The 23,790-nt window shown below is 41.4% G+C and overlaps 1 protein-coding gene across 1 annotated transcript in view; it reads left to right on the forward strand.

Moving 5' to 3' along the window:
- LOC138249505 (cyclic nucleotide-binding domain-containing protein 2-like) overlaps window positions 1-23,790 on the forward strand; it is a 611,285-nt gene that overhangs the window by 433,815 nt on the left and 153,680 nt on the right. Inside the window, exons 10-11 of the mRNA XM_069203460.1 lie at window positions 9,052-9,112; window positions 16,379-16,448. Coding sequence (XP_069059561.1) covers window positions 9,052-9,112; window positions 16,379-16,448 — 131 coding nt within the window. The remainder of the gene's footprint in view (window positions 1-9,051; window positions 9,113-16,378; window positions 16,449-23,790) is intronic.

The following is a 23,790-nucleotide window of genomic DNA, read 5'->3' on the forward strand; positions in this document are numbered from 1 at the left end:
CTCTTCCGGATGTCGTCCCTGGTGCTTGGATGGTGTCCCATTGCATTGACCTGTTCACAATGGTCTGCCACAGCTCCATTTTCCTTGCAATGGGTGTGTGCTGCACCTCGGCCCGAATATTTGTGGCTCCACCTTCAAGATCTCGTCCACCATGGTCCTTAACTCCATTTCAGTGAAGCGTGGATGTTTGGGGGGAACATGGTGAGTGTGGGGAATGGTGTCGGGGCTAAGAACAAGGTACGAGTGCTCTTCTGTGGGTCAGTGTGCGTGTCCTGTATGCTGGCGTTCGCTGTCTGCCTTTGGTGCTCTCCGTCTTCTTGTCCTGCTTTCGTTGCAAGGGATTGTGGGGTGTGTCTGGGGGTGTTTTATGGGGTTCTGGATGTGCGTCAGGTGTGTGGGTCATACGCCTATCCAATGTGTGCACTTCTTGCTGTTCAGTCCACTTGCCCCCCGTGGCGGTCGCAGCCGCCAATGGTCGTCCGGCCTTCACTGTCCGCTGAGGTTCTTTGTGAATCATTATTTGGAGGGTGGGATGTGGGTGTGCCTGGCGGTGGCGGGGTGGGGAGACCTGGGATTCCCGCTGACAGAGTTATGGCGGGAGTGGTGGTCTGGTGATTTTTGGCAGGGTTGGGATTTTCGTTCATTATATGGCGGGTTTCCATTCACTGCCAACGGCGGGATTCTGTTCGCCGCCGCCACAGCGGTCGACGGTCTTTCCCGCCGTGTTCATCATGACTGTCAAAGGCTTGAATTAAAGGCTCATCAGCCTTTCTTTTGTTCAAATATGACTGGACTGGGAGCCATGTGGGGCCTAAACCTAGATGTCAATGAATGAAAAGAAACAAAGGCACATAACTTATCTCTTCACAAGTACTTTAGAGAAACTATGACTTGGAGGCAGGTTTTTGACTTTATTCAGTGCCTCACATAAGAAACGTGCATGAATTGCAAGAATGCAAGATTTAACTGTGTGTATGAGTAATTACACTATTAACAATTTAAGCTGTACCTAATAATTGACTTTTAGTTCTTTTATAGCATTCCTCCCCCAGAGTGTGGTGTCTGAGTGCTATACATCACACAATGAGGCACAATAAATCATGCAATGTGTGGGAATCAATGAACAGGAAATGTTACTTAACAATGAGGTTATGAGGTATAGGAATCACATATATTCCATACTTGTATTTATTATATGTTAATAGTGAACTGTCAGGAGAAACACGAGGATGGGTTATACAAACCCAGCACAGTGACTGGAGTTGTCTGTACTAACAAGTCTTCATTAAATCCCAAAGGAGCCCTTCTTTGCAAACTTAGAAAAACAATAGATAAAAAAAACAAAAAACAATAAGGATCCTAATCTATGACTTACAGTTTGATGCAGCTTATGATGTTGATAGAGAGATGACTGTGATACATAAAAAGCACTGTAACTTATTAGCTGGAAGTAACAAAATGATTTCAGTGTCCAAAGCAGTAGCCAATTCACCCATCTATGTAAAATAGAAATCTGTGATCTGCATGTTACACAATGTGATTTGCAGCAGGCATATTAACCCTCTATGCTACCTTATGAGACAAAACTGTGATTGGACAAAACAGAAATCTCTCAGAACTGCATTAGCCTCCAGAGTTATCTTACTGCTATTATAATCCCCTCAAATATTCTGGCCACACCAAGGGCCCGATTCACAAAGGTAAACTTAGACCAAAAGTCTAACTTTAATTGTAGTAAAGTTAGACTTTTGGTCTAAGTTCAGACTTTGGCCGATACTTATACTTTATTAGCGCTGCATTTGCGTCGTTTTTTTATGCAAAATCGGCATAAACTTACAAAATACATTTGTATTTTGTAAGTTTGCACTGCTTTTGCGTTGAAAAACGACAACAAATGTGACGCTAAAAAATATAAATATGGGCCTTTGTGTCTAAACGTAGACCCAAAGTCTAAACTGAAACCAGAAGTCTAACTTTACTAGAAGTAAAGTTATACTTTAGGTCTAAACATAGACTTTTGGTCTAAACGTAGACTTTTGGTATCAGTTCACCTTTAGAATTGGGCCTAAAGATCTCTGCAGCAGGTGTCTTAATTGTGTAAGATATTTTAAAATGCATCCTGTTTGTGACCATTTAAGTAATCAGGAACAGATTTGATGTCTCATTTGCCCCTGTTGCCAACTTCTTTGCAGCAGATGTTTTTAAATAAATTGTAAGATGACTTTCAGACTCTGCTTTTCAAACTCCACCCTTCATGACTCCATCCCCTTTCCTCTGCCACGTCTTGAACCCAAATTCATGCATTTACAGACTAAATTGCTTCCAGTTTCAACACTGGGAGTCAGACATGACATAGACTACTTGGCAACAATGGTGAGAAAGGATTGGAAAATACCAATTGGTTACATTATAGGCCACTGCGGATGGTCATATTGGTTATTATAAAGCCTGAACTCAAGTTATAAGCCCAAGCTACAGGCAAGGGCCCATAATGAGGGAGAGGACCTTTCACAACTGGTATAGAGGAAGGGATAAGGGCTATGATGCTACTAGAAACTTTTCACCCACCGAAGGTAAAATGTTGAAACTAAAAAAGGAGAGACAGAAAGATAAACTTTGGAATGCTGGATCAGAAGGCTTGTATCAGCCTTTATTAGCCCTGAGATACTCCATTGTCTTCAATGGAGTACCCAACATTCAAATGTACTAATAAAGTAATAAAATATCCCCAATTCTAAACAGTAACAATAGTTCTTAAAAGTTCTGTGAACTTCGGTAGGTCTTCAACCTCTTTTTACAACTTCCCACTGCTCTGGGGGCGTGTACAAATTCAAAGCCCTGACGGCCTTGCATGACCCAAGCACCAAACATACCTGCAAGATAGAATCAGTTAGCAAATACTTCAGAATATTGATAAAAGACACAGATATTGAACTTAAGAGAGTGCAGAGACCAAACTGAACACCACGTTGGACCATATTCCCTTCAATATTGAATGGAAGAGGATGAGTCTGAGAAGACCATGACCACATGCTTTAAAATAGAGACCCCCCCTCCCCTTCACAACCAGGAGAATCTAATAAACAACATCTCTCCTTCCTATAACAACTCCCAGTACTGTTGGAGAGGACACTGAACAACATCCACATCAAGAATCATGAGTATAGGTAGCATACGCCGGCCTTGTTATATTAAGAAATAACATTTATATTATACTAGTACCTGTGTTGGAGTGAATGCTGGATCCAGTCAGAGTGCAGAAACCTCTCAATTACTAACAGTGCAATACTGTAAAAGAATGACATTTTTAAAAAAAGGACTTTGATAAAAAAATTATGGACTGTAATGCGGATCTGAGCGATTGCCAGTGCTGAGATTAAATGACGCATTCCATACATCACCTTGTTGTAGTTTGAAAAAGAAGGGCAATTAAATACATGTGCATACCTATAAAAGAGGATAATTATTAGCTCACAGAAATGGATGACAAAGGGTCTAATAGTCATCTCTTGACACAAAACTGCACCCAGTGAGCTTACAACCATGCCAGAGAGCACAACTGGTCATCCAGTGCCAGAGACCAATGGGTGTCTTATATCTTTTATTTGTGTTAATAATATTGTTGGTTATAGTTAAGTGTATTCTTCATGAATAATCAAATATATTATAGAAATGCAGTTGCAGTGGTACATCCCATTTCCCTATCTTTTATTGTGTCTTTCTTAACATCCTTTGCATGCTAGATTGTTGACAGTAATGACGGTTGGTACCTACCAGCTGTAAGCTGGAAGGTGCTATTGTGGAGATGTGATATGGATCTCATTTGGGAATATACTCTGGAGCAGTTTTCTATCTATTTTGTGTTGTTGTTTAGTCACAGTGGTTCATCCCATTATCCCCCTCCTGTTATTGTATCTTTCTTATCATCCTTGGAACATTGGATTGTTGACAGTTGTGATGGGTGGTGCCTTTCTGCTGTGAGTTGGAAGGTGCTTCTATGAAGATGTGATATGGATGTCATTTCAGAATAAATTCTGGAGCTGTTTTCTGTCTATCTTGTATTATTAATAATTACTACAACATGCTTTAGGTGAAAGGTATTGGAGAGTGCTCAGAGAGATGATTTTAGCAAAGTAGTGATCACAATACCAAGTTACGATGGTAGGACCCATTCAGGTAAACAAATTGGAGGCATTTAAATAAAGGAGGGATGATGAGGGAGGAGATCCAGTAATAACAATAGGAGGAGTAGAAGAAGGTGTTAATGGCTTCCATTTCAAAGTTATGATGCTAGGTGTATAAAATCCAAAGTGAATACTTCTAATGAACAAATGAAAGAAGCACTTTAAAGTAAGAAGAAAATTTGTTAGAGTGCCTAGGTATAATATGGCAATTCTTCAAGTCTACGTCTTCCTAAAGTAGTTGGTTATCCAGTTTGTTTTAAAGGGTTGAGAGAGATTAGTCTTGGTTAATATCACTGGGAATGCTTTCTAAAGGTCTTGAGAATGAGCGACACAAGATGCAGAATTTAGTTTGATGGATTTTTCAGTGCAGAAAGAGCTGGAGCTCCATAGGTTTTTGCCTCATCTAATATCTTAGGGTTCCTTCTCAGGTAGTTTGATGTGCTTAATTTTAAAGAATGAAAATTAGTAAAAGCCTATCGATATCCAAAAGTGAATTGGGCTTCCTCTAAGAGCTTTTAAGGATGTGTAAGCATTGTTATGTGGTTGCATTTCCTAGTGTCAGATATCAGACAGTCTGTGGAATATATGGCTACTTTTATAGAGTATTTATGAATTGCAGAGAGGCTATTGAAGACTATTTGAGATACATGCAGGGTAATTTATCCAACAAGAGGCACGAGCAATATCCTTCATTTTTCTCATTTTCTGTGAGTGCTCCAGCATCATAGGCTATTTAGCCTCCAGAAACAGAAAGGTTATGTGACTGGAAAAGAAGACGCTCATGCAGAAAAGAAGTGTAATTGTCCCATTGAACAGGGGTTGGTCAAGGAAGTTCATTTCGGAGATAATCAACCCAGTGATACTGTGAACCAGGTACTTAAATGTCCTAAACCTAAATGTTGAGGATTATGAACCTGACTATTGAAAGACATCATAAGCACCGCTGTGGGCAGAGAGCACAAGCCACATGGATCATGATTTAAACAGAAGACAATTCAGGAACTTGTGTAACCGTGTAGAAGGGGAGGATATAAGTATTTTCCATCAACTTTTAATACTGCCATTTTGCTGTCAGTGATTATTATGTCAGGCACTATGACCATGATTCCTACTTTGCTTCAAGACAAACCTTGAGAACGTTATACTACTCTGAAATGTTCTATTTTAAAGTGCTTTAGTTAATCCAGTGAAATTTTAGTGGGTGGAAACAGTGACAGTGTCAAAGGGGAAGGGAATATCAAAGTATTTTTGTGAATTCTTATTCTTTAAGGCAGGCTAATATTTGAATGTCTCAGTGGCATACGAAAGAATGACTAAAGAAGTACATTTTTTAACTGTTCCTAATTGCATGACATACTGATGAACTGATGAGTAGGTTAAAGCACACTCCTCCAATTAGAAACTTTTCCATGCATAATCATTCACATCCATCTTCTCCCATGTGTGCGCCAAATACGTCATAAGGGAGCAATAGATCGATATGTTAAATTTCTAAAGTAAACCCTGTCTTCAGGGCATTTGCAAGCCCCAGAGCTCTTAATCCACCACACCCTCTAAATGATCATGACAAGTCCGAGACTTCCAATGTAATGGAAACATTTATTGTCAAATATCACTTAATTGATATTTTCACCTACTTTTCATTGAGATGATCAGATTGGTGTTTCCAAAATTCCGATTTCGGAAGGGAGGAACATGCTTCTACTACTTCTAGTGAATAATAATTTACATTTAATTATGTGATTTACAAGTTGCAATCTCCACCGGATTAAAACAGACTGGATGCCTGTGTTGTTCCAGGGAACATATATTTAACCAGATGCACCAGAAAGGCCTTGTAAGAAATTAGATTATTAATTGGGGTGTGTTGGACCTTTTTGCTTATGCAGGGTCATCCCCAATCTTTTTGCCTCCTGCCTCCTATTTTTATTGAACTTTTGCTGTTGGCTTTTGAACTCTAAACACTTTACCTCTGCTAACCAGTGCTAACATGCATATGCTCTCTGTGTAAATTGTATTGTTGATTGGTTTATCCATGATTGGCATATTTCATTTACTAGTAAGTCCCTAACAAAGTGCACTAGAGGTGCCAGGGCCTGTAAATCAAATGCTACTAGTGGGCCTACAGCACTGGTTGTGCCACCCACATAAGTAGCTCTGTAATCATGTCTCAGACCTGCCACTGCAGTGTCTGTGTGTGCAGTTTTAACTGTAAGTTCGACTTGGCAAGTGTACCCACTTGCCAGGCCTAAACCTTCCCTTTTCTTACATTTCAGACACCCCTAAGGTAGGCCCTAGGTAGCCCCAAGGGCAGGGTGCAGTCTATTGTTAAGGTAGGACATATAGTAATGTGTTTATATGCCCTGTCAGTGAAATATTGCTAAATTAGTTTTTCACTGTAGCAAGGCCTGTACCTCTCATAGGTTAACATGGGGGCTATCTTTAAATATGATTAAAGTGTAGATTCCCTTTGGGAGCGGATGGACATGTGGAGTTTTGGGTCTCTGAGCTCACAATTTAAAATACATTTTTTAGTAAAGTTGATTTTAAGATTGTGCGTTTGAAAATGGCACATTTTTATAAAGTGAGCATTTTCTTGCTTATACCATTTCTGTGACTGCATGTTTGTGGATTCCCTGTCTGGGTCAATGCCCACTTTAAAGGAGAAAAAAATGGGTATAAGAAGGGCATCCAAAACCACAGACTTTAGAACACTTCTGGAAACCAAGAGGAACCTCTGCCTGGAGAAGAGCTGAAGAGCTGAGGAAGAAGAGCTGCCCTGCCCGTGACTGTGCTTTGTGGAGCTATCCTGCAGGTGCTGCTTCTGCCAGAGTAAGAGGGCAAAGACTGGACTTTGTGTGCCTTCCATCTTGTGAAGATCTCCAAGGGCTTGATTTATAGCTTGCCTCTTGTTGTTTGAAGTCTAAGGGACAGCAAAGACTTCTCTCTGCCAGCACCTGGAGCTCTGGAGAGACTCCTACTCTGTCCTGTGGTACCCATTCAGTTCCTGGGACCCTGAAAGGAGAAGCCCGCAGCCTAAGAGGAAGAAATCCACGCACAGAACGCCGTGCGGCGGAAAAGATCAATGCAACTCCGATTTGCGACTGAAAAATCAACGCTCGTCTGCAGCGCCACAGAAGAATCCACGCACAGGGCTGGAGAAACGACACGCAGAATCGCTGACGGAGGTAATATCGCAACCCATGCTGTGTGGTTTTTGGATCATTGTGCGGCTGGATTTCCAACGCAAACACCGCTGGGTGTGTAAAATCAACGCAAGGCAGCCCGGACCTGAGAGTGCTGACCGAATCAACGCATCGCTCTCATGCGGAGAGAAGAAACGATGCACCCCGACCCGACGAAAGGAGATATCGCAAGCCATTTTTGATGCACACTCACCCGTGCAGGGTTATTTTTGACGCACTCAATGTACATTTTCACGCTAACAGTGTTGGTGTGTGTTTAAAACTACATGAAGACTATTTTTGCTTTCTAATTGATAACTTGACTTGTGCATTGTGGATTTTTGTTGTTTTGGTCTTGTTTTGTTTAGATAAATATTCTATATTCTTCTAAACCTGTGTTGGGTCATTTTGTAGTGTTTTCATTACGTTACTGTGTGTGTTGGCACAAATACTTTGCACCTAGCACTCTGAAGTTAAGCCTACTGCTAGTGCCAAGCTACCAAGGGGGTAAGCAGGGGTTAGCTGAGGGTGATTCTCTTTTACCCTGACTAGAGTGAGGGTCCTTGCTTGGACAGGGGGTATCCTGACTGCCAACCACAGACCCCATTTCTAACAGAGTGGATGGGAGTTCACCACATGGAGTAAGAACACAAACTTGTTGGTGTCAAACACAGTTTCGGTAATTTATTCTGGGAGTAACTTACCATAGGAGAATGTGTAAAGCATTTAGCAGTAACTTAACAGTTAGAAAGTCAAAACACAACAAAATAAAAATCCTGCATCTAATTTAGAATATCGAGAAAAACTGTAGGAGTCCAGCCACACAGGTAGGCCTAAAGCCATATTTTCTTTGGCACTCTAGTGGATAGCACAATTAGTGGTGCAACTCATGCAAACTTTTACTTTTTCATGGCATTGGTGTATTTTCCTGCAGTATATACTCTGGCCTTACCGCAGTGGCGTAACAAAGGTCCACACAGCCCCAGGGGTTTCTGGGAGAGCCCAAGATTCAGATGGACACCTCAGCACAGTACCCTGGCCTGAGAGCTCCTGGGTGAGTACGATAGGGGACCCCTCCATGTACTGTACAGCCCCCCCCTCTAGTTTTGTTATGCCACTGTCTTACTGTAAAGTTAAATGCTTCATTTTTTAGGGGTCAGAGAACATACACTGGAGGCTGAACACCACTTTGCCCTTGTGCAAAGTTAAAAACACACAGCAATACTAGTGAGCAATAAAATGGGTGTTACCAAGTAAAACATTCTCCCAGACCTATCTTGAATCTCTTTATTGGAAGAGTGATCTCACCATCCCCACTGGAAGATCCTACGGACGGGTTGACTCACAGTGTTTCCTCTTTCCTTTAACTCCTAACTCTTTTGGTGCTCCTAATATTTCCCACTTTTACCCTATTGGTATACTCAACCACTTCATATGATGCTTGGGTGCACCTGCTTCCTAAGCTATAGCAATGATTACTGATGTTACTTAAAAACAATCATTGCCATAGTCAAATGGCTCATATGTTTGTTTCAAAAGTCCTTCCTAATTTCAGGTCTCGATTTACCCAATATTAATGCCATACTTGTTTAGTGATGTTATAAAAATTTCGAAGAGTTTCAGTTCAGTGTAACAAGAAACTTGCCACTAACATTATAATGTCATTGGTTTCTTCTCAAAAGGCCAGGGACCGTCATCACAAAAGATTCGAAGGCTTCTTCCAAAATATATGTAATCAAATCTGTAAGTATGTTATGAAAGTGATCAGTAAATGTAATTTGTCTTTCATCGAACTCTAAATAAGAAAACAATGCGCTAAAAACAGTAAAATAATATAATAGAAATATTGTTTGCCCCAAAAATCAAATGCATTGTTAGGACAAATTGATATATTGAGCAAAAAAAAATACTGCTTTGTTCAAAGTGCAGAAACAGAGAGGAGAGCTTCTTTATCTAAAATGTTTGCAATTGAACCACCATAGCTTTGTGCAATGTAATTGTTACAGATTGTTTGTGAACTTGATATAGTGAAATGTTGTTGTCTGATAAGCAAGGCCTAGAGTACAAACTCAGAAATGCTAAAGAATAGTAAAGTTAAACTTGTTTTTAGTTCAGACGGATACCACAAACGTTACCTTAGGATGCGAGAAGAAGCCTTAATCCATTCATTTATGCTTAGGTGCAACGCAACTGACCACCATAATTTTGGTTCTTACGCACTGTCGCTGGACGATGGTCTACATGGACCTCACAGACCATGCAGTGCTATGTAACTCATGCCCTGCTGTACATGCTACAATAAAAACATATCCTCCATTGTACATTCTGTTACTCATCATAGCTAGATTGAGCTGCAGGAAATAGCCGTAATGAATTCCCTTGGAAATCAACGAGCAGGTGAGACTTATTTATTGATATTCTACACAGCTCAAAGACATGGTATTATATTGTGCAAATTCGTAGCCTAGGCAGCAATCACAGAAGGGCTGCTCTACCGCCGCGATGCGGGGGGGCGCACAGCCGACTTGGGCCTCATAGGCAGCGAGAGTCTCCTGCTCATAAACTTTTTATTTACTTAACATTTTTTTGCCGCATTTTAGAGTGTTTTAGACTGTTCGTATATTTTGAGCCTCTCTTCTATACCAAGGACATTTTATTGTTTAATTGACTAGGAAGTGCTAGAGCACGGAGTGAATGATTCTGAGAGCTCACAGGCCCGTGTTCAGTGGCCGTGAGGTGATTGTGTGGCATCCCTACCCCTTTCTTTGCTTCCTTTGCCCTTGTTTTGGGTACCCTGAGTGTTAGTGAGGGTGGCCGCCATTTTCTCTTTTCGGCCGCCAGCACACACGCAGGCGCCATTTTGGGAGGGAAGTTGTCTAGTTGTTCAAACCTCTCCTCCAAAACCTTTATTTGCCGCGATGCGGTGGGCGGGCAGTGGACACGCACAGCGGGCGCAACGAAGGCGCACCAAAGGCAAGCCCGTCTGCGCCCGTCCACGCCAGATTGGGCCTTAGGGCTTGTCTCCCTGGACAAAATACGACTTTAGAGCCGGTTCCTCTGGCATTTACATACTCCTCAGACTGTCTGCTGTCTCTTAGACCACCTGCTCAGAAAGACTGTCAGAGATGTTTGGACCTAGGTGACATTAGTTGGAGATGACCCACATGCCATTGGGCTCCACACCCGACGAAGGTAAAGTCACAGCTAGTATTGAATATTCATCATTCTTTTTTCCTCATTAACTGCCACTCTATGGCACTCCACAAATTGGATATAAATCTTTTTCTAAGTGAGACCTCGCCTTCAGTACTGTTTCTCACCAAAACCTGAAAGTTCAGGTCCAGATATTAGTTTAGCCCTAACCCAAGGATATTTAATATCGAGAGTGGACAGGACAGCCTCTGGGGGGGGATTGCTATAATGTACAAAGACACATTCAAGATGATGTTTCAACCTCTTCAGCTATTAGAAGGGGAAGGTATGTTGTTCTCCTTGCCTTTGGATTCTTTATTTAATTTTTCAGGAGTGTTACTGTATCGCCCCTCGGGACCACATGAACATTTTTTAAACTCCTTCCCTGATCTTATGGCTGACCTAATTTGTAAAAGACCTAATTTCACCATATTAGGGGATTTTAATATCAATGCCGAGAATTTGGACCTGCCGGCCACGAAAAGGCTTCTTGGTGAATTGGGAGCTTTGGGGCTAGAACAACTAGTGAAAGGCCCCACACATGAAAGGGGACGCACAATCGATTTGGTGTTTAGCAATTTAACAGCACTTACATCGAAACACCCATTTCCTCTCCCTTGGACAAATAATTTTTCTATTCCTCTGTGCCTAACCATGAAGATGAGGAATACCCACTTACAGCCGGTTAGGCAGATGGGCAGGAGTTGGCGCAAGCTCTCCACTAAAGAGTGGAACAGGGTACTAGAGATTCGGAAACCCAGTTTCTTTGATGGAACTGACTGTGAGCCAGAACAATTTAAGGACTGGATTGCAGACAGCCTGGACCTCACCCTCCCCTGTAGGGCAAAAAAAGGGATCTGTAAGACCACCAGCTCTCCATGGTTCTCCTCCGACCTTCACCTGTTGAAAAAAACTGTAAGAGGCTGGAAAGAAGGTGGAGAAAATCCTATGAACCAGGGGATAGGGGGGCTTATAGAAAAGAGATTAGAGCATATCATATGGAGATAAAACGAGCACAGAGGACCTATTATACAGAAAGAATTGAGGTATCAGCTGGGTCTCCTAAAGCAGTATTCCAGATACTAAAAGAAATCATTCAAGCACCCTGTGAGGAGAACCCCATAGCAGCCTCAGTAGAGCATAGTAACAAATTAGCAGGATTCTTCCAACAAAGGATCTTAGATATTTACTCCAACTTTCCGAAAACAACTACCAGGCAGGAAGGACATGCCTCTCTGCCCAAGAATGATAGGGCCATCCTCTCCCAGTTCACCCCTATTTCTCCGGAGGAAGTCTCTTCATATTTAACCACTCTCAAGTCCGGCTCTCCTTTAGATCCAGCCCCTCCCCAGATACTAGCCCAAGTCGCCACGGTTATTGTCACGGCTATAACAAATATGCTGAATAAGTCCATCTCCAAGGGTGTAGTTCCCGGACTATGGAAGCACGCCATAGTGAAACCTCTACTAAAAAAAACGACCCTTGATGTAACGGACTTGAAGAACTATAGACCTATCTCCCTTTTACCTAGTCCTGCTAACATCCTAGATAAATATATTAACAAGCAGTTGTTTACCTTTTTGAAAGTGAACAACTGTCTGCATCCCACCCAGACAGGCTTTAGACCCCAACACAGCACGGAAACAGCACTCATAGCCGTACTGGAAGAAGGCAGGAAGAGCATGGCCCAAGGAAAGATCACAGCTGTCATATTTTTAGATCTGAGCGCAGCTTTTGACACTGTGGATCATGAGGTGTTAGGTCAGAGGATGAGAAATTTGGAAATTGAAGGGCATGCCTTGGCCTGGATTTCATCATTTCTAAAAGACAGGTCCTTCCAGGTCCTAGATAGATCCCACCTCTCAGCCAAATTTCACAACATCTGCAGGGTAACACAGGGCTCATCACTCAGCCCCACGCTTTTTAATATATATATGGCACCTCTGGCTAAGTTGGTGGACTCCTTGGAGCTTTCATTAATCTCCTATGCTGATGATACGCAATTGGGGGTTTCATTAAACTCTAATTCTATACAAGACGTAGCCTCTTTATCCTCCTGCCTGCAAGCCGTAGCAGGTTGGATGACGGACAGCAGAATGCTCTTGGGTCATAAACCTGGACCCAATCAGCCTTTGGAGATTGATGTTCCCAGGAGGGTTCTTCCGGCCCCAAAGGAACATATCAAAAGCCTGGGGATATGGTTGGATCCATCCCTCACGATGGACCACCACGCCAAGCATATATCTGGTATTTGCTTTGGCCTTTTAAGACTTCTAAGAAAGGTCTTGCATATTTTTCCTCCTGTGGCAAAAAAGCTTATTGTTCAAGCTCTAATTATCTCTAGACTGGACTACGGAAACAGTCTATTTGCTAGGTCACCCTTATATGTCAAGAATAAATTACAGAGGGTCCAAAATGCGGCAGCCCATCTTTTGTTGGATATCCCCAGAAGGAGCTCTGTAACGGCAGGATTGAACCTACTACATTGGTTACCCATTGATCAACGAATCAAATTTAAGGTTTTGTGTTGTATCCACCGATCCCTCCACAACAGGGGCCCCCAGATACTGAGAACCCTTTCTTATTTTTACAGGCCTAATAGGGATCTTAGGTCAGCATCAGTGGCCCTTGCTATCCTCCCCAGAATAAAAAAATCTAGATGGGGAGGTGCCACTTTTGCATACCGAGGAGCCAATCTATGGAACTCTCTTCCACTAGCTTGCGCATGACGACCAATGAATATAACTTCCGGAAGTCCCTAAAAACTTGGCTGTTTTAGGTGTAGAGTACTCTTTCTCTGTCTGTACTGGTTCGTAGTCCCCTAGAGCTGGGAAGCCTATTGGTAGCCATGCGCTTTATAAATAATATAACATAACATAACATAACAATGGATTCGAGAGATACACGTTCTTACCAATAGTTGATAAAGATAATTGGTTGTTTTTTATAGTTAAAATGGTTTCTTTGAGGACCTTCTGGGTGTTTACGAGTGAGTGCATGGACAGGTGGTTATATGAAATGGTGTGAAGAGTGCCTAAAGCGATGAATAGATGGTTGAATAGGTAAGTTGATGAGTGATTAGATGAATTGTTCGATGGGGCTTGTTATAATTGTTTTCGAGGTTCAAGCGCTAAAATAGTATTTATATGTATTTACATGTGTATGTCAGTAAATGTGAGTTCATGCTCCTTGCGAGAGCTGCTACCATGATTCCAGGTGCAGCATTTTCCAGAAATCACTATCATCATGCAAATGAATGCCAGTGGAAAAATAAAAGCATAAAAAATCATAAAATGTGATGAAAAACTAGTTGACTTTATCAAGGTCCAATACCAGCATTATAAAAGAGACCACCTCTAATATATCAAGGGTGCCAGAAATATGGCGGTAACTATCAGCAACATGGCATGGCGAGCATTAGATGAAGGTGGGTACCACATGCAATGGATGCCCATAAAATTCCAAGAATGAGTATATTTTTTCCAGGGACATCATTACACAAGGGGTGAACATCTTAATTCCAATAATGCCCATAATATACTAAAAAATTAACACCAGTATTGTACCAGTGGGAGCACCATCGCAAAAGCAATGCCCACAGTATGCAAAGAATAATCATTATGATGCCAGGCCTCATGGTATGTCAGACGTTTCCGCATTCATGTCTCCGGTGTCCCCTTCATGACAAGAATCAGGGTCTGAATTGTGCTAGGGTGGGCACCATCATGCAATGGTTACCATCATTGTGTCAGGAAATGCCAACATTATGTCAAAGTTAAAATAATAATCAAAGTATGCCATCATTCCATGGTGGTTCACAATATGTATAGAACTGTCATCAATATGCCAGGTCTACAATTATGTTGGATGTGCACCACATTTGCCATTCATGCCCACACTATGCCAAGAAGTACCTCCATTTTACAATGAACTATCACCACTATGCCAGTCGTGGGCCACCTAACAACATTGGTAGACCCGTTTTCCAAGAGAGGTCACCAAGTGGCACGCATATTCTGATGAAAATGTCAGATCATTGCTAGCTGGGATACTGAAAGGCTGAGGGATGCAGACAGCAGGTGAACGCTTCCTCTAACTTTCTCATAGTCACCCATCTCTCTCTCACACACGCACAGACGCACACACACACACGCACACATATATACACAGTACTTCACCCACATAGCAATGCTGTACTGTGATCTATATACCCACCCCTACCACTAATTCATCTGGAGTTCTAGGCGAGATGCTGGTGCATATTCATGAGCTAGCTGCTCATCACCAGTCATCTGTCAGTGGCAGTGAAAGAGGGTGAAGTAATAGCTGATAATGTAGGTACCGCCTGGCACTCCTAGATTGTGTACCACACTGAAGCCATGTGAGGACTGAATCAGAGTTCCGTCAGACTAAGGTACCTTCACCAAATCATCTTCTCACTTGATACAATCCTTTTATCCACTAGATACCTGGATTGTACTTGTCTTCTGAGGGCGCTATTATAAATATTGCAAAGGCTGTATCATAGTCCTTTCAGGATAAAGTCATCTCAGCAAAGTGTCTAATTAACAGAACCAATCAAGTGTGTTGTACAACACAACACACATGCAAAGTTAGGAAACGTTTGGGAAAAGAATACTTACCCTCCATGCTTTGCGCTCAAAGCCCTCTCTGCAAATGTTAGAAGATCGGGCTTTGTGTCAAAATCAAGCCAGAGTAGGAACAGCCATGTACCACTCATGGGACACCTAGTGCCCGCCAGTACTTTTAGGCAAACTTGTATTATAAAACAGGGTAATTTCTAAATCCGCACTCTGAGCAACTTTACATCACTTTGGGTGACTTTGCATCAGCACACATTCTCAAGTGCCTCCAACTTAGGACACTGGTCAAGCACCACCTTTCTTAAGGGTATCACCTTTAACAAGTTAAATCCTACAAAAAATGCCCTCCCCCCCCCCCATCAAACAAAACTGGTTACGGATTCCTAAGTGTTCGTCAAGCAATTACTTGCTAAACAATTATTTGTTTCTGATCTGAAATAACTGTTCTCTATTTTTAAAGTATTTTTGAGTGCATGGCTGTACAGCGTACTAGCAGAAAACAATCCCAGCTAACAACAGCGAGCTAAGATAATAATGGGAACAGTTGTAATGCTGGCTCCCTGCCTGTTAGCTGATATTGTTATCGTGCCTCTATCTCTTAGGCGATTTTGCTTCAGACAGAGAGCCGCGATAACAGTGGCAATAATAGATACCATGCTTCTGTCTGTTCCATGATATGGTTTCCCAGTTCACAAAAAAACCCTAAAAAATAAACTTTCATAAATGAGATAGACGAGCTATTGGCAAACCATACATCTCTTGTACCCTTCAAAACCCTTGAAAGCCAACACAGAAGAAAGTTTCGGGAATGTGTGAAGACCACGGTTTATCATATGACACTCACTCATGCTTGAGACGCATGAACAGAAAAGCAAACTATACTAACAAAATTAGTAAGGCCCATTCATTTGGGATATGTGACGTTCACAACACAACGTAATCTCTGTCCTTTGTGCATCTTGTACCAAGGGACGCTATATTTATTTGATCAACAGATGGCGGGACAGTATAGGAAAAATATATCGCAGGGCAAGAGCAATAACGCGATTTCCTTCAACTCATGTACCTTAAATCCTAATGTAAATAGATTGGCAGTGTGTCTGCATACCATGTTGTTACTGTGGATAACAATTCGATACGTTACGTAGACGTCTTATTTTATGGAAGATTTCTTGTTGTAACATTTTGAGATAATTCTTTGATTTATTTCCAGGGAGCTGTACGTGTCCTTAAAGCAATGACACCATCGAAGCCACAACTGCCATTTAAATCCTTAAAGTTCAGTAAGTGCTATTTAGTTAGGCATGCTTTTTCGGCTTTACATGAGAAATTATAAATAGTAAAAGTTTCTTATACAACCAGAGGAAAAGGGAAGGAAAATATAATGAAGACAATGATCTTAAAAAGTTTAAACACCGGCTCTTTCCTGTCCATCTGACAAGGGTAGTCCACGCATGAGGTAATTCTTGATTTAACATCGGGGAAGCCACAGTCCAAGGTGCTGCACAAAACGTACTATTCCCAGTTAAGGTTGCAGCCAAATTCATATTCTACACTGGAAATTTAGGGCCTGATTTCGGGTTTGACGAATTGTACTCCCTCAGGGTGGCAGAGGATACTACCTTTGCCACCCTGATGGAATACTGGCAAGCCTGAGGAAACACCAGCAGACGACCCACGATCTCAACTTGACCCTTCAACCAGTCCCGAGCAGAAGCTTCAGTCAAATCAGCAGGGTTGACAACTGCAATACCAACTTCAACTTTCTTGGTGGAGAGAAGATGACTTGTTGCATGGCCAGCGTTAGGTCTCCATCTTAGATTCACATTTTTAACTTGACATCTTTTCCAAATGGTCACTTTTCACATATCTTTCTACTAACACATGGGTATGCTACCTACGTGTTTTATTCTTGGTAGGCATTGTCACCCTGTAGACTGCACATCTATTCCAGGGACATACAATCAGTATGCAATGACTTTTGTTTTAATTTTCTGTGCTCATTAGGAAACAAAACACTTTTGCTAGACAAACCAAAGTGGATGTTGTGAACCTTTGTCACAGTACTACAGGAGAAGAGTTTATTTTACACACAGCATCCTTGCTACAATCATTGAGAGTAGCACTTCATATCAGTTGATCCTGGAAACGCTGTGAACTGTGTCCGAGATGCAGTCCCACTGACTCCAATCTCCATCCTGCTAAGGAAGATAACCTGTGCACTGAGACTGGCTCTTGACATCTAAACAATTTGAAGAATTCCCCTTTCTAAATTGCTTATACTATAGATATACTCACTTCCGGCTCCACATTCAAACTGATTTGATGCCACAGGAATTTTGAAAATTCCAGTGGTATCAAATCAGTTTGAGTGTGGAGACTGCATGTGAGTGTATCTATGGTGAAAGCAATTTAGAAAGAGGAAATCTTCATATTGTTTGGTTGCTTAAACCCAGTCACTTTTTTCTGAGGGGTTTCTTTTGATTTTGTACTCTTTCCTGACATCTAAGACCAAGGTATGAGGGTTATACTATACCAACTGATCTGTCAGAAGGGTACTCCAGCTTTGGTCTCTTTAGTATAGTATTAGATACAGATAGGAGTGAGCCAACATAACACTTTTGAATTATTTATATAGTTTACCATTGTAACAATGCTGATTACAATAATGTGTCACCTTTCTGATAATCTCAGCTCATGCTTTGTATGCAAGAAATATGATAATTTCAATAAACATTTTGAAAATGCATTTTTGTATCTTTCTTGTGCTTACATTGGGCATGCAAAGGTGACCAAATAAAATGGTTAGATCTATTTCCACTGATTCCTTGGGAATACCATGTTCGAGGTTACCCATAACATCTATTTATCCTGCTCAGTTTAGGTGTGTGGATGGGGTACTGTGAGCTAGCCAAAAGAAACCAGCAATTACTGATTGTGTAGGTAGACTAAGGGCCTGATTTAGATATTTGTGGCAGGGTTACCCCTCCACAACGGTGACGGATATCCCATCCGCCGAAATCGAAATCCCATTATATCCAATGGAATTTAGATGTCAGCAGATAGGGTATCTGTCATCTGCCAATATCTAAATCAGCCCTAAGTCTCTTTATTCTGAAGTTATTGTTGTCATTTACACAGTCCTACTAGCCTCGACTTTAAGGGGAGAGTGGGCTGAAGAATCACCATTTTGAATGACAGACGAGGCAGGAAAGAATTGATCAACTTCACATATATGGTGTAACTTACATCTCTGGAAGGGTTTACGACTATAAACAGAATAGAGTAACATCCCAGACTGTTGAAAATGGGTTCTTTTCATCTATTCTGCCAGGAATGTTTGCTTTTGATCAATCAGTTTATGGACCTTTACTGTAGGTAAGTCTCACACACTGAGTCTCACTCCCAGAACGTTCATAAGAATTTTACAGAGTTTGTTTACCACCAGTGTTCCACCTTTTAAGGTAAAGCCACTGCAGATCAGCTAGGGTAAGGAACACTGAGCTATTTACAGGTGAACACTTATGCACACACGTTTGCAGAAACTTGTAGGCTGCATGTGAGGGACTACAGGCGTGCACAGCCTTGTAGCTACATACTGGTAACTTGCCTCAGGCAGTTTTAAACTGCAAACTCAACCTGTCAAAATAACCCCTTTTGACAGGCCTAAACGTTCCTTTTATATATGAATGTAATCCCTAATTAGGCCTTATTACTGATAAAGGCAAGGTGGATGTATGTAAAAGTAGGACATGTAAAATGTAATGTTGAAAATGTTCTTGAAGTGAAATATCCACAAAAGCTATTTTCACTGTAGCAAGGCTGGCTGCTTCCATAGGGAAACACTGGGCTACATTGTTACATTTAATACATGCTAAAGTTGCAGCTATGAAATCCTTCAAGGGCTCCTTTGTATAGTCATTCAAAAACCAATTGTTGGTAAAATCCATTTTTGTATAACTGTTAAGCAACAGGTACTTTTGAAAAGGTTTCAATTTCCTACATAAAACCTCTTAGTCCTTTCTGTGCTTTCCAACCATCATATGGCAGCTGATGTCTCCCATGTAGTGAAATATGTATTGTTTCAGACAATAACCAAAACTCCCTTGGTGTGGTGAGGGAGTTTCCTCCTTTAGAGAATGGCCTTTGGGCAGTGCCCAGTAACTTGAGTGTTTCAAAAGGGCCTTCTCTGTCACAGGCAAATGTAGCTAACACCTAAGCCTGCCCCCTTGTTAGACCTGACATCCTTGGCAATGCAATCCCCAAACATTTACCTTCACTCCCTTACTTTGCTAAACTGTTTTTTGTTGGCATTATCACTCTGTGCTCTTTACCCTTACTAACCAGTGTTAACCTGCTTGTGCTGTCACCTCAATTCATGGTAGAATTGGCCTACACCTACTAAGCACTTTTAACCTACTTGTAAGCCCTTAGTAAATGGTGCTACCTATAGCCAGAGTATGTAAATTAAATGTTACTAGTGAGCAGCAGCACTTTTAATGCCACCCACTAAAGTAGCACTGCAAACATGTCAGGCCTTCCCACTGCACCTTGTAGCACTGATTTAATCTGTCATTTTGACTGGCAAGATAAATCTTTTATACAAAAATTGGTACACTGTTCCAAGCACACGGAAGATTCACACAGGCGAACCAAATCATTCAGGAGCAAGAACCCTCATGCATCACAATGAATGCCTGGCATCATCATTGGGAAAGCTCCTCGTCAGGCTGGTACTGCAATGCCTGGCGGGCTCCCCTGAAGGGGTGCTCTTAACCACTTTGCTCAAATAGTAGCTATGAAAAATCGAATAATTGTCAATGGGATACCCAATTTTAGGTACCCGAGCAAATGTTGGAGAGAATGGAACGTTAAAATTGGTTTACTGTCAACAGAGATAATTCATGGTTTTAATCAGTAATAAATGTGATGGCAACCAAGATTAAAAACAAAAATAAGGAGTAACGTGATTAATTATGCTCACCTACTCTCACTTAAAAAAAGAGAGGATAACACCACTTGTGGTACCTCACTAACACAAGTCTACATGTTTCGCGTCTAGATGGTCCAGCCGGATCCAGCGACGCTTCATCAGGACAAAAACCTTCTCCAAAATTTCTAATCAAACAATATGTTGAAAGAACAAAGTCACTTACTTAGTCCTATTTAGTAACTCAAAAAGGTCACCCTAAATGAATGCAAATAGAGAAACCATGATCAGAATAAAGCACAATGTAAATACAATGATAAAAAAAGGTGCGCCTGTGAGAAAAAACTGATCAAGGTGACACACTCGTGTGGATATAAATGAAAAAACGAGCTTACCATCCCCAAGGTCAGGATAGAGCTCAAAAGGATCACTCGCCAGAACAAGAAACTAAAATTCTGGGAATTAATATTCATCGATCCCAATGGATAGAGAATAAAGACATCATGAGTTTATAAGATTCTTAACTCACAACACAACATGTCTGGTAATTCTAGACATGAAAAAACAGTTAATTAATTCAGACATGATACAGCCGTACAAACTAGGAAACCCAGCATTCAGTTCATAAAAGGTGTATAACACCCTCAGAACTTCACTCATATATAAAAGATAATCACATATAGTTCTATGGATATTGTCATACACAATTATCAACATTCAGTCAAATATCGACAGTAAGGAGAACTTAACCAGTGTTAATTAATGTAAAAGGAAAAGAACTCTCTTATACCGAGTGGAAAGATAGACAATTAGCTTAGAGTCGAACGGTCACGGGCGGAATAAACAGTTGCCCACAACCGAGTCACACGAGTGTTCATCAAGACAGAGAAACTGAGGTTATATGGGAACTTACATCCGTTTCTTAAAAAGTAGGCTAATACACCTACCCACCGGCGTGCGCCCATAAAAACACGAGCGCGGTGTAGGTCCGGGTTTTTATTTACCCGGTCTCTGTTACCCAGAAGTAACTCTCGGCTAACACTGCCATCGGCAGTGAAGACGGACTCACGTGTAGGTAGAAAAAGAACAATTCAATCGAAAGCAATACAAAACGCCTCCTCGTTACAGGTAAAAGCCGGGGGCTATTAATCACAGAATTTAAAGTAAAGAGAACCTAAAGTTCCATAGGAAACAAATTGTTTCAAAAAGAGCATCCCGATTCAGATTGAAAGACGGTAGCTCGTCTCTGTACAACACTATGTTATCACTGGATTAAATCAAATCCAGAGCGGCATATATCTCTATTATGTAGATTTTTACGTCAAGGTCATAATGAATGAATCCTATCAGGGCCCATAAACAATCCCAAAGTCTATCGGAATTAACACAGGTATGGAGGGCCAATCGAAGGTGACTGAATGGTTGTTAACCAGAATAAAAATAATCAATATAAAAATGAAGTTAGTGCAACAGAATGTATCTTAAGGTGAGAGAGTGGTCCAGGGGATATCGTCGTTGAGTTCCCGCAGTGATGTTCCCAATTTAAAAATCCATCTTTATTCTATTCTAAAAAGTGAATTAGAACCATGTGGGAGAGTTTTTGGGACTTCTAGGACCACCCATTTAAGGTCGTCTGGCGAATGCGTAGCGTCCAAAAAATGGGAGCTCAATTTTGTGGTCACTCTCCGACATCTAATGTTGCTTCTATGTTCGTTTATACGGATCTTAACTGGTCGTGTGGTCATCCCCACATAACGTAAACCGCAAGGACAAGTGATCATGTAGATACAGTTTTTGGAATTGCAGTTCGTGTGTTTCTTTAAAAACCACCTTCCAATTGGGTCTAGGTCTATAAATGTGACTTTACTGGTCAAGGGGCATACGTTACAATTGCCACAAGGAAAATGGCCTACTACGGGCGGGCGATCCCACAAGGTTTTTTGTGTTGGGATATCCCGGGCTTGTGGACGTGTGTGGACCACTACATCTTTTATGTTAGAAGTACGCTTGAAGGCAAACATGGGTCTTGGCATAACACCACCGCCACTTTCCAAAATAGGCCAACGTTTATTAATCACCTTTTTAATGATGTTGGACAAAGGGGTAAATGTTGTTACACAGGTTATGCATGTCTGGGGGATTTTTTCATTTTTGGCCAACAGGCAATCCCTGTGATTATTTTTTGCTCTCTTATGGGCTGTATTTATCGTCTTAGTCGGATAATGTCTGTCACGGAGTTTGGTTTGTAAAATATCTGCTTGTTTGTCAAACTCACGTATGGAGCTACAGTTGCGTCTCAACCAAAGAAATTGATCCACTGCTAAATTGTCTCTAAGAGCTTTCGGATGGTGACTTTCATATAGAAGGAGACTGTTACGGTTGGTTGGTTTTTGATAAGTCGTGGTGTTTAATGAGCCATTGTTGATGGTAATCATCAGATCCAAAAAGGGCAATTGAGTGGAGGAAACTGAAGCTGTAAATTTTAAGTATGGGTCAAGGGTATTGATCCAGGTGATAAATTCCTCCGTTAGTGATAGTGGTCCTTGCCAAATGATCAAGATATCATCTATGTAACGTTTCCATAGACTAATATCTTTTTCAAAAGGGTTTGTTGATGCTAGAATGTATTTCTTCTCAAAATCATACATATAAAGGCAGGCTAGGCTTGGAGCAAAAGTGCTCCCCATAGATGTGCCTCTAGTGTGATGAAAAAATTGTTCTTCAAACAGAAAGTAATTCTCTGTTAAAGCCAACGTGGCACATTGCATGATAAAGGTTATAGGTGTGGTAGTGATGGGAGAATCATTCCGTAATGCCGATTCTACTACTCTTAGGGTAGCAGCTTGAGGGATATTCGTGTAGAGCGCTTCCACATCTAGGGTAACTAACGCCTGTACTTCCGTGCTCAAGTTAACAGATTCGATTAAATTGAGGACATCCTTGGTGTCTTGTAGATAAGTAGAGGATTGTGTTACAAGAGGCTGGAGGAAATGGTCGCAGAAGATTGATAGTGGTTCTAAGACGGAGCCAATCCCTGATACGATTGGTCGTCCGGGGGGGGTTGAATACCCTTATGAATTTTTGGTAAGCAATAAAAGTACGGTATTCTTGGATGTGTTGTATCCAGGAATTCTGCTTCCTTGGAGGAGATCCACAAATTGCTTTTTGCTTCTTCCAACAGGCTTCTGATTTGGATTTGTAGTCTATCTGTGGGATCTCTGACAATCCTCGTGTAGTATGTGGTGTCACTCAAAAGGCGTAGGCACTCACGTCTGTACTCCGCTGTGTCCATCACCACAATAGCTCCACCTTTGTCGGCTTGTTTGATCACAATATTTGGGTCACTAGATAACTGGTTTGGTGCCTGTTTTTCTCGCTTAGGAATGTTGATATAAGAATGTTTGGGACGTAGGTGCGAGACAACTGTTAATACTGCTTTTTCAAATGTCAATATTTCGCTAGGCATTGACGTTGTCGGTGGTAAAAAGGGGAAGGTTTTTTTAGACTGGTGTCACATGCTGGTCCCACTGGTTTGTCTTTGAAAAACATGTGAAGTCGAATTTTTTGAAAGAGTTGAGCTAATTCAATGTGTAGGCGGAAGAAGTCTTCATTAGGAGTGGGGACAAAGCCCAAACCCCTATTGAGGACATTAGTCTCGTCAGTTGAGAGATCTCTATGGGACAAATTCACCACTA

This window comes from Pleurodeles waltl, chromosome 8 (genome assembly GCF_031143425.1).
Source record: "Pleurodeles waltl isolate 20211129_DDA chromosome 8, aPleWal1.hap1.20221129, whole genome shotgun sequence".
Lineage (NCBI taxonomy): Eukaryota > Metazoa > Chordata > Amphibia > Caudata > Salamandridae > Pleurodeles > Pleurodeles waltl.